Source organism: Diabrotica virgifera, chromosome 8 (genome assembly GCF_917563875.1).
Source record: "Diabrotica virgifera virgifera chromosome 8, PGI_DIABVI_V3a".
NCBI classification, from domain to species: Eukaryota; Metazoa; Arthropoda; class Insecta; order Coleoptera; family Chrysomelidae; genus Diabrotica; species Diabrotica virgifera.
In genome coordinates, this window is record NC_065450.1 from 26,807,430 (window position 1) to 26,824,854 (window position 17,425).

The window sequence follows — 17,425 nt, forward strand, 5'->3', positions numbered from 1 at the left end:
CCAAGGCGATTAGGACACCTTTCAAGTGAGGTGTCTCTGACCTCAGTTTGTATTTAAAGAAATCGTCGGTTACGTCAATACGCCAACACTGATGATGTAATGTTCAACACATATATAGCAATTATTGATGGCCATTTAAATATTAAAATTGATTTGTTTTAAGATTTTTTTAAAGTCGTTTCTATAATGAATTTATTCCTCACTTTTGCATCATTCCACTATATAAAATAAATATATCATTTAAATGACTGTTAAATCTACAAAAAAAAAGGAATATGACGATTAAATTGTATATTTATATTGTATACATTTAGCCACTTATAACAAACACATGTTCTTTATTATGTCAATCTACTAGACCAATACATCCAGAAGAATGACAAATATTCATGACAGGCTGCACCTTAATAAACCCATTAGCCGTTATTTCATTATGACACACAATAATTTCCTTATTGCCTAGATTAAAAGAATTTAGTTAATTGGATCATACAATATACGTTGATTTCCACAAAAAAGCTTACAATCGAACACTCAAACCAAGCAGTTACACGAAGTCTAGTAGAAAAAATTATTTGAGGTGAGTACTGCATTCGTACAAAAACCAAAAAAAAGACGTACAAATAGATTTAAAAATACTTACAGAAAGTTAAAAGATTTCACAAATAAATAACATTGACATTAAAATAAAAATTGTAACTGATATAGGTCTGGATCCCGCGTATGAAAAAAAAGTTGTTTAATAGCAAGCTGAAAAATTGTTAATAGCTTAAGGGTGTCTAGTCGGAGAAACTTTGACATATGGGAACACTGGAACAGGGGCAGTTTTAATTGTGGAACAGGTTAAAAATTTGGAACGGTCAGACCACGAAAACGGCACATTTATTTTGTCCGACAGAACAGACTTAAACTCTCCGAACAGAGATTCAACTCTCATGCAAAAATCAGACTGCTATTTATCACCAAATGGGCGTTTAATTGAGTGGAACATGTAGAATATGTCAAATGACAGGAATAATGAGAGGTGATAAATAGCAGTCTGATTTTTCATGAGAGTTTAATCTCTGTTCGGAGAGTTTAAGTCTGTTCTGTCGGACAAAATAAATGTGCCGTTTTCGTGGTCTGACCGTTCCAAATTTTTAACCTGTTCCACAATTAAAACTGCCCCTGTTTCAGTGTTCCCATATATCAAAGTTTATCCGACTAGACACCCTTAAGCTATTAACAAGTTTTCAGCTTGCTATTAATCAACTTTTTTTCATACGCGGAATCCAGACCTAACATATTAAAATGCATCTTAAAATTATTAAAGAAAGGTCTGAAGCACGTTCGTTACAGTAATAAGACAAAACAAGTAAAAATTACTCAAATGCAAAAAATGACAATAAAAGAAACATTAGAAGCCTACTATTATTTTAATTAATTATTAAGGTTAGTTGTTCATTAAGGTGAGTATTGGCTTATTCACTATCGTAAATTGTATCTAATATATTACAATATATACAATACTTAACTGTTTGTTTTACAATTTAAAGTTTTTTTTTTATTTTTGTTAATGTGATACATCTTCAGAAATAATCGGCTTTTATAGTTATCAGACTGTGCCAAAATACGAGTATTGTTATAGTCTAGCATATGACCGGTGTTTTCATAATGCTCAACTACTACACAGGTATTTTTTTCCTAAGCGGCAATCACTTTTATATTGTGTGATGCGTTACTTTAACCATTGTGAAGTTTGGCCAATGTAGCTATTCTGACATCCTAGACTTGGTATTTCATAAACAACATTACTTCTATATAAAGTTGGTACTGGGTCTTTAATTTTTGAAAATAATTGTTTGCTGTTTATGGTATTGTATATAGCTATATTAATATTGGGAACATCTTTAAATATATATATATGACTGAATTATAATCCTTTGGTAACTGCATTCTCCTAACCAAGTTGCCAAAGGATTATGTTTTGATTTCTTTGGATGTGGTGTCATTATTTAAAAACATTCCACTAAATATAGTCACGGACATCTTTAGATAAAAAGAGTGTTGTATTTAAAAAATTCAAAGTGACTAATGATATCAGAAAAATGGCAAATCTGCCAACATTAGAAGCATCAAATTTAAAATCTCCATATTGTAGAAAAGGCGGATCCCGGTTTTTCTACAATTCGGACCATCGATTATCGAGATAATTAGGGGTTTCCAGAATTTTGGTCCACTATGTATGTCTTTATTTCTAAGTTTACATGTTTTTTTATATGTCGTTTAGTTAATAGGTATCTCCTGCTGTTCTACTTGTATTTGTTTTCTTACTTCTTGTTTTCCTTCAAAAGGTGAAGGGGTGATGAATGGGTGGATTTTGTATCGTATAAGTTACTTCAGACACATTTGCCTTTCAAACCAGAAGAAAGGGGAAGATACTTTTGGCAAGACCAGCAATCCGCCAAAAAAGAGACGATTTGAGCATAAGACCAACACGCCGCCTATAATTATTTATGTTTATAACAATTTTTAAAATCCTAATAGTACATTTAATTTTCCACTATTACATAATTATTATTTGTTATAGTTTATGCGAACTACAGTTTCAAAAGGAACTCACACAAGAAAGGATTATGAATTCTACTGTTCCAGAATGTGTCGATTCAGTCATATGTAAATGTAACTTCTCCTTTAATAATAATTCATGTAAGTCTCATTTACTCACGTATTTTAATACTGATTATTTAAAAGATATAAAATGAAAAATAGGGAATTCTAAATTAATATGAAAGAATAGTTATATTATGTGATTAACTATTTACAAGAAGTACAGTAGGTTTGATTCTTTGTCTTGCTGCTCTCGTTAATATACCATTAGATAGGTATATCTTTCAGTATTTTTCATGGTTTTCCTTCTTACTTTCCGACTATCTCTTGAATTAACCCATGCTAGTAGTGACCTCCTAGGAGACCTTCTGTATTAGGGAACGCTCCCAGAAAAATTCGCAAAAGGCTCAGAACTAGTTGTCACTAACACATTTTTGTTAATTGCCAAATATTCCAAATAGCCCTGGATCCCGCGTACCAAAAAAAGTTGATTAATAGCGAGCTGAAAATTTTTTAATCGCCTAACGGTGTCTAGTCGGACAAACTTTGATGTACGGGAAGACTGGGACAGGGGAAAGTTTTAATTGTGGAACAGTTTAAAAATTTGGAACGTCAGATTACGAAAACGTCCCATGTATTTTGTCGGACAGAACATCCAATTGATTTGTTACCGTTTCATTAAACTCTCATGCACAAATCAGACTGCTATTACTAACCAACATGATTCCTGTCATTTGACATGTTCTTCGTGTTCCACTCATTAAAATGCCCAGTTGGTGGTAAACACAAGTCTGATTTGTGCATGAGAGTTTAATGAAATGGTTACAAATCAATTGGAAGTTCTGTCCGACAAAATACATGGAACGTTTTCGTAGTCTGACGTTCCAAATGTTTAACCTGTTCCACAATTAAAACTTCCCCTGTTCCAGTGTTCCCATACATCAAAGTTTGTCCGACAAGACACCGTTAAGCTATTATGTAACAAATTTTTAGCTTGCGATTAATTAACTTTTTTTTGGTACGCGGGAACCAGGTCTAAAATAAAAGAATCCGATTCAGCTTTACATCTGTTAAGATTTGACAGATGTAAAATGACACAGAAAGACAAACGATAAAATAATAAAAAGGAGAATCAGCGAAGCGAAACAAAAAGAAGCAAAGGAAATGTGCGAAGAAATTGGGACTCTACAGATAAAGTACGATAGTCACAACGTACAGAGGAAAATTAAATAACTCACCAGTTGACAAAGAGGGAGATAGAACGTAAATATAACTAACGCCTTGGACAAACAGTAAAATAAGAACGTGGAAGAATACCTAGAGAAACTGTTTGAAGACTAAAGAGATAATACTCTTGAGCTAGAAGAAGAGGTAAATGATGGACCCAGGAAGTTTATTCTGCAATAACAGAGCTAAAGGATGGTAAAACAGTAGCCCTGACTATAATACAAACATAACTATGCAAACGTGAATCAATAGCAATAATCACAAATATACTCAACAACATTATACAACTCTACAGAAATACAAAAGGATGGCTGAGATCTGACTTAAGAATATCTTCGCATTTGAACCTTCCAATATGAGTCATATCCTAAAACTGTTCCTAAAGATAATCCATAAGAGAATTAATGTACAAGCTGTTTGTAAAAGTCAAATTTCCCCCAACCAGTTCGGGTTCATAAAAATACTTTTGTTACGAGAGAGGCTTAGATCTCAGTACCAGTCTTATTCCAGATATTATGTAGAGACGTCAACTGCAACATATATGCACGTCTGGTCGGTTATAAGAAATCAGCGTTTGATCAAGCACGTAAAGATGATGCAAATGCTAAAATAAATAGGAACCAATAACCAAGATCTGAAAATAATTAGACACCTTTACTGGAATCATACCAGAATTGAATGTGAACACATCGAATATGTGAAAATCATGTGTAGATTGAGGAAAGGCTGTATTTCGTCGTATCCCTGCGAAAAGTCACTAACTGACATTTTATATGAAATTTACTTAACTACATCTAGTGGTCTACTGTGGGCAGTTTGTTCATCTGTAGAAGTCACTAACTGCAAAACTGAATGAATCATAGTAATTTAAAATTGGTATAATTGGGATCATTATATGACATGTAACAAAAATATAAAACTGGTAAAATTCACTAAAGGAGTTAACGACTTTTTCCAATAAGATCAATGTGTTATAATATAATATACAGGGTGTCCCGAAAAGATTGGTCATAAATTATACCACAGATTCTGGGGTCAAAAATCGGTTGATTGAACCTCACTTACCTATATACAATAGTGCACACAAAAAAAGTTACAGCCCTTTGAAGTTACAAAATGAAAATCGATTTTTTTTCATATATCGAAAACTCTCATAGATTTTTGATTGTAAATGGACATGTGGCATTTTTATGGCAGCAACATCTTAAAAAAAATTTAAGTAAAATTTGTGCACCCCATAAAAATTTTATGGGGGTTTTGTTCCCTTAAACCCTCTTAAACTTTTGTGTACGTTCCAATTAAATTATTATTGTGGCACCATTAGTTAAACACATTATTTTTAAAACTTTTTTGCCTCTTAGTACTTTTTCGATAAGCCAGTGTTTATCCAGATATTTTGAATATTTGTCGAATCCACCACATATTTGTATATGGTTAAGTACGATTTGTAGAGACCTGTTAATAATCTGAAAATTTATTTATAATTTACATTTTTAGGTATATTTTGAAAAAGAAGCTACATCTCGATAAAAGATGACTTATGAAAAAAAGACTAAGAGGCAAGAGTTTTAAAAACACTGTGTTTAACTAATGGTACCACAATAATAGTTTAATTGGAACGTACACAAACATTTGGGGGGTTTAAAGGAACAAAACCCCCATAAAATTTTTACGTAAATATATTGAAAAAGAAGCCGCATCTCAATAAAAACTGGCTTATCAAAAAAATACTATGAGTCAAAAAAGTTTTAAAAACGTTGTGTTTAATTAGTGGTACCACAATAATGAATTACTTGGAACGTACACAAAAGTTTGGGGGGGCTTAAGGGAACAAAACCCCCATAAAATTTTTATGGGGTGGACAAATTTCACTATAATTTTGTTTTAAGATGTTCCTGCCATAAGAATGATACATGTCCATTTTCAATAAAATATCTCTAATAGTTTTCGATATATTGAAAAAAATCGATTTTCATTTTGTAACTTCAAAGGGCTGTAACTTTTTTTATGAGCACATTTGTACTAAGGTACGTTAGGTTCAATCGGACTATTTTTGACCCCAGAATGTGTGGTATAATTTATGACCAATCTTTTCGGGACACCCTGTATTATAGGGAATATTGTATGTTAAAAAATCACTAATGGCAGTTAGTGACTTTTGCCACAATAGTGTTCTCTACAAAACGATAAAACCAAAGTCGCTGATATTGACAAAGAACATATTAATATGTTTCCTTCAATGGAGTCGCACTACTGTAGGAAAAGTACAAAGAGACACTACTTGGACTCCAAGTTATCTATTCGCAAAATGTACTCACTCTATACTACATTATGTGAAGAAAAAAATAAAGTTCCAGTGGATCATTCAGAATACCGAAAAGTTTTTTGTGAATCGTACAATTTGGCATTTTTTGTACCAAAGAAAGACCAGTGCCCTTTGTGTAATAAAGTTTCTGAGGCAAAATTAGCAGGAGAACTAACAGAACAGCTGGAACAGCGCTTTAATGAGCATATTCAACGAAAAGAAGCAGCCTATGAGGCAAAAACCAATGACAAAATTAGGTCACAAGAATATGTTACATATTTTATCTCAGCAACATTTGATATGCAAGCTGCTCTTCAGATACCCTCAGGAAATGTATCTTTATTATATTACAGCCAAAAATTGTGTATTTACAATTTATGCATTTACAATTTATGCAGTTATAAAGTTTAGATATGGGTACACTGGACCTTACATCAAACTCAATGTAAGTGGAAAAGGTCGTCAACCCTATGTTACCGAAATTAAGAAAGCATATCAGCACCCTATTCCGATCAGTTCATTAAAAAAAAGGATTTGTTACAACTTTGCAACAAAGAAGTAATACCTCAGGGACTTCATGCCTGGTATGCTTCCTTACCAACAGCGAATGTACCGGATTTAACACAGGAACCAGCCGTTGATGAAGAAGACGATGATGAAGAAGCCTTCTCAGAATAACAACTCATTTTAACGTGTTATAACTATAATAATCTTTATTTTTAATAAATCATTACTAGCATATGAGCTCTGTTTAGTATTTTAAAAAAATCACTAACTGTTTTTTTTTTTGCCAAAAATCAGACGTATTACTAACTACTCTCGAATTATACATAACACTCATTATTCACTTATTGCAGCGTCACTAGAAACAATAAATATGGAAAATATTTTTTCTATGGATGCTATACAATGTGCAACTTCTCTCACTACTTACATACATTCAAAACGAACAATTTCTCAGGCAGTGAGAAAAGTCGGCCATTGCAGTGAGAAATATTTTTTCTCACGGGTTCACCGCCGGTTTACATACATCTGATCGTTATTTCCATGGTAACATGCACAATACAAACACAATTATTTTTGTCAAACAAAATGTGTTCAAACTTGTCAAAACTTATCAAAAATTTCTTTTAAGACTGTTCAACTGTGAATTATAATTTTAAATAAATAAAGTATATAAATATTAAGAATATTAAATACCTATGTGTATATATGTATTTTATTTCAATTTAGGCATATAATATAACATACCTAAAAGTACCTAACTGATTTAATTTTGAAGTTTGAACTCTTGACAAAAACGCATCCATAGAAAAAGTACAGTGTACAACACGAGAGAAAATTACATATTTCTCTCTCGCTTGATTTGCGGCACTCGCCTCGTGCCTCGCCTTGTGCCTCGCAACAAACTTCTGCGCTCGTGAGAAATATGTCTTTTTTCTCTCTTGTTGTACAATATACTATTGTCAACGGTTAATTTATAAATTTAAATTATTACTTCGAATTAATGTACCTCGAAAACAGTAAAATGTCAGTTAGTGACTTTTCGCAGGGATTCGACGATTTGGTCTTCTCTAATACTCAATATAAACACAAAGAAGACAAAGATCATGATAATTAGCAAGAAAAAGGAGAATACTTATGAGTTTTTAAGAGAACTTTCAAGTTCTTCTTATTCTCAGACGCATGAAGAAAACCCGAGAGGTACCGACCACCATCATATCTCGAAAGTTAAAATACTTCAAGACGCATTATGCGAACATCTGTGTAGCTTTTCAAGCTGCTGCAGATAAGATAAAGATTGCCATGATGATCGTCAATATTCATCACGGATAGACACATCAAGAAGAAGAATGATACTATGGAATTTCGATAATTCCCTACGTCACAAGTGATCTGTCAACGTCTTCTTCTTCATCTTCTTCTTCCTTCTTGTATGTAAGCTTTAAACCCTGTTTCTTCTTCAACATTAGCCCCCTAAATTGTTTAAATTGTCGCACCACCTTTTTCTTGGTCTTCCAATACTTCTTCTTCCATTTGGTAACTTATCTCGTGCTATTCTTACTATCCTATCCTCTGCCATTCTACCAATGTGTTCTTTCCACTCCTGTTTACGTTTTGTCACCCATCCATTTGTGTCTTCTACATTGCATGATCTTCTTATGTTTTCGCTTTTCTCCCTATCCAACAGACTTTTCCCTGATATTCGTCGAAGTATCATAATCTTTGTTGTTTCTAGTAGTCGCCTTAGACCTGGATCCCGCGTACCAACAAAAAGTTGATTAATAGCAAGCTGAAAATTTGTTAATAGCTTAACGGTGACTAGCCGGACAAACTGTGATGTATGGGAACACTGGAACAGGGGAAGTTTTCATTGTGGAACAGGTTAAAAATTTGGAACGTCAGACTACGAAAACGTTCCATGTGTTTTGTCAGATAGAACTTCCAATTGATTTGTTACCATTTCATTAAACTCTCATGCAACAATCAGACTGGTGTTTATCACCAACTGGGCATTTTAATGAGTGGAACAAGAAGAACATGTCAAATGGCAGGAATTATATTGGTGATAAAATAGCAGTCTAATGTTTGCATGAGAGTTTAATGAAACGGTAACAAATCAATTGGAAGTTGTGTCCGACAAAATACATGGGGCGTTTTCGTAATCTGACGTTCCAGATTTTTAAACTGTTCCATAATTAAAACTTCCCCTGTACTACTGTTCCCGTACATCAAAGTTTATTCGACTAGACACCGTTGAACTATTAACAAATGTTCAGTTTGCTATTAACCAACTTTTTTTGGTTCGCGGGATCCAGGCCTATCTTATTTTAGATGTCTCAGGGTTTCAATTGAACAATCGTATTATTTATGATAAACCATCTAAATTTAAGTTTTACATAATTACAGCATTTCCTCCAGCTGTGCAGTTTATCTTACCCCTATGGAGGCAAATTTTTTGGTGCGCGTTTTATGCTGTAATGGTAATAACAGCAATAGGAGGAAACGTAATTGTGATATGGATAATTTGGACTAACAAAAGAATGAGAACAGTAACCAACTATTTTTTGTGTAAGTACAGAGGATTTTTCCGAGCTTAGTAACCAACTAGAATATAAGTACCTAACAAACTATTTTCTGTGTAAGTACTAAACAGTTTTTTCTTAGGTTATAGAGTAATGGGAATTAGTTATTCGAGGAAAAGAAATGGACAAGGGAGCCAGGCATGAGCAGGAGGAAGCCCTCCTGATTAAAACGGGGGGAAGAAGTATACCGATGTTCTAAAAGAAATGAACGAAAAGATAAACATCGGAAAGATAGGGGTGAAAGTAGATATATTAAAGAAAACGTAAGGCGGGGACATCCTCGTGAAATTAAGGGGGAAAGGAGCTGCCGACAAATTAAGGAAAGAGATGGACACGAGGATGTCCGGCTTAAACATGGCTGTTAGACGGAAAGAAATCCACTTTACCATAACTGGCATGGATCCCGGGGTCACCGAGGATATGTTTCAAAATGCTATAAATGCATACACCGAGATTCCGAAAGATGAAGTGGATATAAAGATTCTCAGAACCAACCGAAATGGGGAGCAGAGAGCGACGATAGCCGTGCGCCCCACAAATGCTGAAGAACTCAGAAAATATAATGCAATCTTGATAGGCTGGGTGTGGTGCCCCATTTCAGAGAGGTACACCCCCACGAGGTGCTATAAGTGCTTACACTACGGACATAGCACCTATGAGTGTAAGGGTGAGAGCAGGGTAGCTTGTTGCTACAACTGCTTAAAGACAGGACATACAGCGGTACAGTGTAACAACACTGCGTACTGTCTTATTTGCAAGGAGGAGGGGCACCGGATGGACCGCATGCAATGCCGAGCCCATAAATGAAAAAGAAATCAAGATTATGGGGTTCCCCTATAAACGACAAAAAGGGGGAACTCTGGAACGAATGGATAGCCCAGGCTGGCCTCCAAGTACTAAATAATGATAAACCAACATTCATAAGGGGGGTCAGCCAATCACACATCGACGTTACTTTCGCAAGCGAAGGGCTATCCAGGAAAGTACAGGGGTGGGATGTCCTCGCTCGACGATCAGTTATTTACCTACCACCGCTACATACAGTTTGAAGTAAAAACAAAAGGGGGAATAAAGCGGCCGATAGGTCATACAGAATCATACTTTAATAAAAACAAGTACCTATCGGAGGTCAGGAAAATAAACGAAGAAGAGATTTCTGACCTTGGCCAACTGAGAAGAGCTCTCCAAAACGCGGTAAGTTTGGCCACCGTGAAGAAGAAGAATAATAAAAAATCCCCCTACTGGTGGACGGATGAGATAGAAGGTCTTCGGGAGAGATGCCTCAGAGCTCGAAGGAATTACACCAGAAGCCAGGGCAACCTCGAGCTCAAAGAAATATACAAAGATTTGAAGAGAACACTGAATAAGAAAATAAAACAAGAGAAAAAAGAAAAGTGACAGACCCTTATAAAAACACTAGATGAAGATATATGGGGCGATGCGTATAAGATCACAATGAAGGCGTTGAAGATACTCGCCCCATATAGACTGGATGAAGACCACCGGATGAAATCAGCTGAACTCCTCTTCCCCACCAAGGAAATTCAAAATTTCACCAAGATATTTCCAACGATGGTCGTGGAGTTCACAGAAGAAGAAATAAAAACCGCTGGTCAGGAAATGAAGACAGGGAAAGCTCCCGGCCTTGACGGGCTGCCACCAGAGACGATAAAGATTATAGCGACAGAGAAACCAGGTCTGATCAGAAGAATATGTAATGATCTACTTCACAGGCAAGAGTTTCCCAGGGACTTAAAGGAAGCGAACTTGATTCTACTCCTAAAGCCTGGGAAACCCCCAGATTCACCAACTTCTTATCGGCCAATATGCCTCCTGGACTGCCTTGGTAAGTTTTATGAAAGACTTATCAAGAAGAGACTGGAAGGTATGTTGGAAGATGAGAGAGTTCTGTCTAATCAACAATACGGGTTTAGAAAAGGTAGATCGACTGTCGATGCCGCAACCTGGATAAGGGACGCAGCTAAGGCAAGTAAGAAAAGATGGATGGTCCTTGTTTTGTTGGACATAAAAAATGCTTTCAACTCAGCAAATTGGGGCCTCATAATAGACCGAATCGTCGAATTTGGGGCTCCAGAGTACATGTCCAACATAATAAAGGACTACTTATCCGAAAGATCCGTATGCATATCGAAAAAGAAAAAGAAAGAAATGACCGCTGGAGGACCTCAGGGGTCAGTCCTGGGACCCTTACTTTGGAATATGTTATACAATGGGGTACTAGAAATTCACAAGAACAGAGGAGTGAGAGCGATTGCATACGCGGACGATCTAGCTTTACTGGTCGAAGATGATATGAACTGGGGTATAAAAGAAAAAGTAAATAGAGCAATCAGGACGACCGCGGCGTGGATTGAGAAAAATGATTTAAAATTAGCAGTAGAGAAGACAGAAATAATTATCTTGAGGGGACCAAGAAAAAGAGACGACATAGTATTCAAATATCAAGGCTCCGAAATAAGACCCCAAAGGACAGTCAGGTAACTAGGAATTACCTTTGACGATAGACTTAGCTTCGGGCAACACATACAAGAAGCATGTCGGAAGGCGGAGGGGAGGACCTCAACACTAAATAAGCTAATGCCAAATATCGGGGGGCCCGGATCGCAAACGAGGGCAGTTATGCTACAATCTATAATATCCATTCTACTATACGGGGCCCCAGTGTGGCATAAGGTTCTCCGGATGAAGAAGTATAAGGACATGCTTCTTAGGGCCCAAAGACAACTCAGATCAGGGTGTGCAGTGCCTACAGGACTGTATCTACCATTGCCTTGCAGGTGGTGGCTGGTTCTGTACCGGTGCACATCCTGGCCGGGAAAAGAGTCCGGATGTACAGGAGGGGCAACGGTCCTGTTCAGGAACACAGGAAAGAGTCAGAAGTCTAGAGATGTGGCAGAGGGAATGGGCAGCCGAAGTCGGAAAGGCAACCTGGACGAGATCCCTGATTCCGGATGTAGTGAGGTGGTACGTGTGTCAGCATCGGCGCGTCAATTACTATTTCACACAGTTCTTGACGGAGCATAGATCGTTCAGGAAATATACCCACCGTATTGGTAAATCCGAGGACGATCTATGTCCAGAGTGTGGGGTTGTGGATGACGCGCGGCATGTCGTGTTCGTATGCCCCGCATAACACGCGGGGCGTACCGAGCTGCAGCTGGACCTGGGAGTTCCCCTGGGCGAGCCTTGCGAGCTAATCGATAGAGCTATTGACAGCAAGCGAGACTTCGATCTGATCATTGCTTTTGTCACAAAGACAATAAAGCATAAGGTGGAAAAGGATAGGCGGCTGCAAGCGGGATGACCGTCTCTATTTATTTATTTTATTTATTTATATGTTTCGGCTGTGGTAGGCAGTCAGCGTGGGGAGGACCTTTTACATCCAAACCACGCTGAGTGCCTTTTTATTTTTATTTTTATTTTATTTTTAATTTATTTTTTATTTTTAGTCTAATTTAAATTATTTTTATATAGACCCTCCTTTTTGATCTCCAGTATTTGGGTTTAGAGCGAAATACATGGGCGAGTAAAAAGTAAGCTTTGTTTCATTTCTTGTTTTTATGTTCCATGAACATTTAATTGGCAATTATGGCTACGGGAAAAGAAACGATAGAGGAGAAATGCTTCTCAATTTCATGAATGAACATAACATGTACTCAATGAACTCCTTTTTCAATAAAAAAACCAAGCAGAAAATGGACATGGATGAGCACCGATAAAAAAACAAAGAATGAAATAGATTATATCTTAACGAAAAATAGAAACCTAGTAAAAGACGTATCGGTATTAAATCAGTTTGACCTAGGAAGCGACCATTGACTAATAAGAACAAAACTAGTAATAAACAAAAAACTAGAAAGAAAAAGAATACACGAAAAAAGAGACAAATGGACATCTGAAGAAATCAAAAATAGTGAATTTAATAAAAAGATAATGCATGCATTAAATCAAGTTAACATGCAGCAGATAAACTCCAATGATATTGATGATTTGAATAACCTTATAACTGAAACAGTGAACAAAAGCATTCTGCAACTGAAAAAACCAAAAACAACGCACAATGAATTAGACAAAGAAATATTACAACAAATAGAAAAAATGAAGATTTTAAATATATCTAACAAAAAGGGAACCGCAGAATATAGAGAACTTAATAGGCAGATTAGAAAAGGAATCAGAAAACAGAAAAGAAAAGAAGAAAAATCAATAACAACAACTAATGAAAAAAATAAGAGTATGAAATGCCTCAAACCGACACTAGGACGACGTCAGATAATATCATTAATGGGAAAAGACGAAAATGAAATCACAACTAGAGAAAACATACTGAAACGAATAGAAGAATTTTACACGGAACTCTACAGGACACATCAACAAGACGATGAAATAAGACCAGCACGGAAATTAATAAAAATGTTGGATCGGAAATAATGCCAAAAGTAACAATTTCAGAGGTAACTATAGAATTGGGAAACATGAAGAGAAATAAAGCTACAGGAGAAGATAGGATTACCACAGATATGATATCAGAAGGAGGTAACGAACTCATTGCAATTGTAACTAAGCTTATAGACAGTTGTTTACACCAGGGCAAAGTACCTAAGAGCTGGAACAACTCTAAAGTAATCTTATTACACAAGAAAGGTGATAACCGAAAGTTGGAAAACTACAGCCCCATCAGTCTACTGTCACACCTGTTTAAAATACTCACCAAAGTTACAACTACCCGACTAACAAGAAAATTAGATGAATACCAACCATATGAACAGGCAGGTTTTAGAAAAGGCTATTCAACTTCCGATCACCTGTTAACCACAAAAATATTAATAGAAAAATGCAACGAATACAAGTTTCCAGTTTTTTAGCATTTGTAGACTACGAAAAAGCTTTCGACACTATATAACACACGGCCGTAATAAACGCAATGGAAAATTGTAGAATAGACAGCAGATATATTAACTTAATAAAAGAAACTATGAACCAATCTACAGCTACATACTACCTAAATGAAAATGAATACACGAACGCTGTACCATTAAACAGGGGAGTCAAACAGGGAGACACTCTATCACCCAAACTGTTCACCTTAGTTTTGGAGGACGTTTTTAAAAATATAAATTGGAAATATAAGGGAATAAACATCAATGACCTTAGTAATCTACGATTTGCGGATGACATAATCCTGATAGCTACTGACCTACAAGAACTGCAAACCATGCTTTCAGAACTACACACAGAATCTTTTAAAATAGGACTGAAAATGAATTTAAACAAAACAAAAGTCATTCTTTTCGAAGAAACCATGACAATAATAAACAACAAAGTTATAGAAAAAGTTGAAGAATATATATACTTAGGACAAAAAATAATACTAAATAGGGAAATTCAAACGGAAGAAATAAAAAGAAGAAGAAAGTTAGCATGGGCAGCATTCGGCAAACTGAACTACATACTCAGAAATCAGCAAATTCAACTACATCTTAGATCAAAAGTTTTTGATGCATGCATTACTCCGATATTGACATATGGGGCACAAACATGGACAATCACAAAAAAGAATATGAACATACTTAGAGTCACTCAACACGCGATGGAAAGAGCAATGCTTGGCATATCACTTAAGGACAGGAAAACAAACACATGGATAAGACAGAAAACCAAAGTCACCGATGTGGTACAAAAATCACTAAAATTGAAATGGGAATACGCTGGACATGTAGCTAGGAGCGATCTTAACAAATGGCACAGAACAATTCTAACCTGGAGACCATACGAACACAAAAGACCCAGAGGCAGACCTCCTATGAGATGGACAGATGATCTGAAACGAACTGTCGGGAAAAACTGGCTATAAGTAGCGTACAACAAAAAACAATGGAAAGGAAGACTTGAAGAGGCTTATGTTCAGATGTGGACGTGAATGGCTAGACGAAGAAGAAGAAGAAGAAGAAGAATGTTCCATCTGTGCTTAATTCAACGTCCAGATACGTAAAACTTTGTACTATTTAAATATTGCCTTCTAATTCAGCTATACGTTAATGGGGTTTTATTATTTCATATGGTCAATGAATCTCTATATACGAAAAAATCGCGGAGTGCTACCATTTAAAGGGGTGCGTTTTTGAGAAATGGGTGAATGAGTCCCTGGGCACAGGTTACATTAGGGTGAGTTCTATACACTTTTGGTACAAACACGTCTACATAAAAATTATTTCTGGTTAAATTTCCTATCTAAATAAGTTTTTATAGTCAATGATACTTTTTTTTACAAAAATATATTCAAAAGAAGAAGCACAAAGAAACCCAAAAGAAAGAAATTTTGTTTTTTATCCCATAACTTTTGTCCACGGGGATATAGATATAGACATTGCTTCACAGAAAAAAAAAACTTACATATTTTCTTTTTAAAATGATGTTTGGTAGAAGTCATTAGGATTTACAGTTTTCGAAATATGATTTTTCAAAGTTCGATACTCACAGCAATTTTGGGCAATTTTCCTTGTTATTTCGCAAATATTGTTCTGTAACTTTTTTCTACGTAACTTTAGGCATATGCAATGGTACATGTAAGAGGAATAGAAATCAATTACCTTTAAAATGTTCTACTGTATAATGTTGTACGACTTCTTTTAAAGAGGTTATCTTGTTCAAGATTTTATACCTTTAACGAGTTTTTATATTTTTTACAATTATTTTTTAAATTTTCCATTATAACTTTTTTTTCTACATTTGGGTATATATTATACAATAAAAAAGAAAGCTTATTCTGTTTACTTTAAAATGGTGTATTATAAAAAATTCTAGGATTATTTTTGAATAAGATATGCTTTTTCAAAATGTAATAAGTACTTGCAACGACTTTTGGTTTGAGGATTATTTTTTAAATTTCTCATTATAACTTTTTTATGTGATTGTGTGTTATGATTGAATCATATTTTTTATAGGTAATACTTTGAATCTACTTGACTCGGCAAACTTCAAAATATGGATTAATTCCAATATTTACTGTCAAAGCTCCTGCACCACAAGCTTTGCTTGAAAAAATAGCATGTAAATGTACCAAAGGATGTATGTACAAAAAACTGCGGTTGTAGGAAGATAGGAATTAGTTGTTCAATATTCTGCAAAGGGTGCATGCGCATGGGTACTAATTGTGGGAACTCTAAGATAACTGGGTGTCAGAGGAAGATATTGAAGCTAATGCTAACGAAGAGATGGACTTTGATTTTGAAAATTTTTTAAATGTCAACGTTTAAATAATTTTTGTAAAAGAAATAATTTTAAATAATACAGGTAAAAAATATCAAAGAATCACTCGGCTTCCATTATTTAAATTATAGATGATACACCATTTTAAAGAACAGAAAATAAGCCCTAATAATATATATAGTACCTATATTCATGTACAAGAAAAAAAAGTTATAATGAGAAATTTAAAAAATAATCGTAAAAAATGTAAAAATAATATTTTTTTATATTTGGTATTGTATAATATATAACATATAATATAATATTTTATTATATATACTATATATAATATAATATTATATAATACATAATATATTATTTTATTTTTATATTATAAAAAATCGTTAAAAGTATAAAACATTGAAAAACCATAATCTCTTTAAAAAAAAGTCGTACAACGTTATACAGTAGACCATTTTAAAGGTATGTAATTGATTTCTATTCATATTACGTGTATTATACCATTGCATATACCTAAAGTTACGTAGAAGAAAGTTACAGAACAATATTTGCGAAATAACAAGGAAAATTGCCCAAAATTACTGTGAGTGGCGAACTTTGAAAAATCATATTTCGAAAACTATAAATCCTAATTACCTCTACTAAACAACGTTTTAAAGAAGAAATATGTAGGTTTTTTTTTCTGTAAAGCAATGTCTATACCTACATCCTCATGGACAAAAGTTATGGGACAAAAAACAAAATTTCTTTCTTTTGGGTTTCTTTGTGCTTTTTCTTTTGAATATATTTTTGTAAAAAAAGTATCATTGACGTTAAAAAGTGATATTTAGATAGTAAATTTAATCAGGAATAATTTTTATGTAGATATGTTTGTACCAAAAGTGCATAGAACTCACCCTAATGTAACTTGTGCCCAGGGACTAATTCACCCATTTCTCAAAAACGCACCCCTTTAAATGGTAGCACTCCGCGGTTTTTTCATATATAG

At 34.7% G+C, this 17,425-nt stretch overlaps 1 protein-coding gene across 6 annotated transcripts in view; it reads left to right on the plus strand.

Annotated features, from left to right (window-relative positions):
- Positions 1-17,425, plus strand: part of LOC126890709 (tachykinin-like peptides receptor 99D) — a 141,227-nt gene that overhangs the window by 60,219 nt on the left and 63,583 nt on the right. For 3 of the 6 annotated variants that reach the window (XM_050659879.1, XM_050659877.1, XM_050659878.1), the window contains 2 exons: positions 2,570-2,688; positions 9,032-9,193. In XM_050659879.1, the coding sequence (XP_050515836.1) occupies positions 2,616-2,688; positions 9,032-9,193 (235 nt within the window). In that variant the 5' untranslated portion in view covers positions 2,570-2,615. Of the gene's footprint in view, positions 1-495; positions 581-2,569; positions 2,689-9,031; positions 9,194-17,425 lie in introns of those variants that run through there. The other 3 variants (XM_050659881.1, XM_050659883.1, XM_050659880.1) reach the window with 2 other exon arrangements.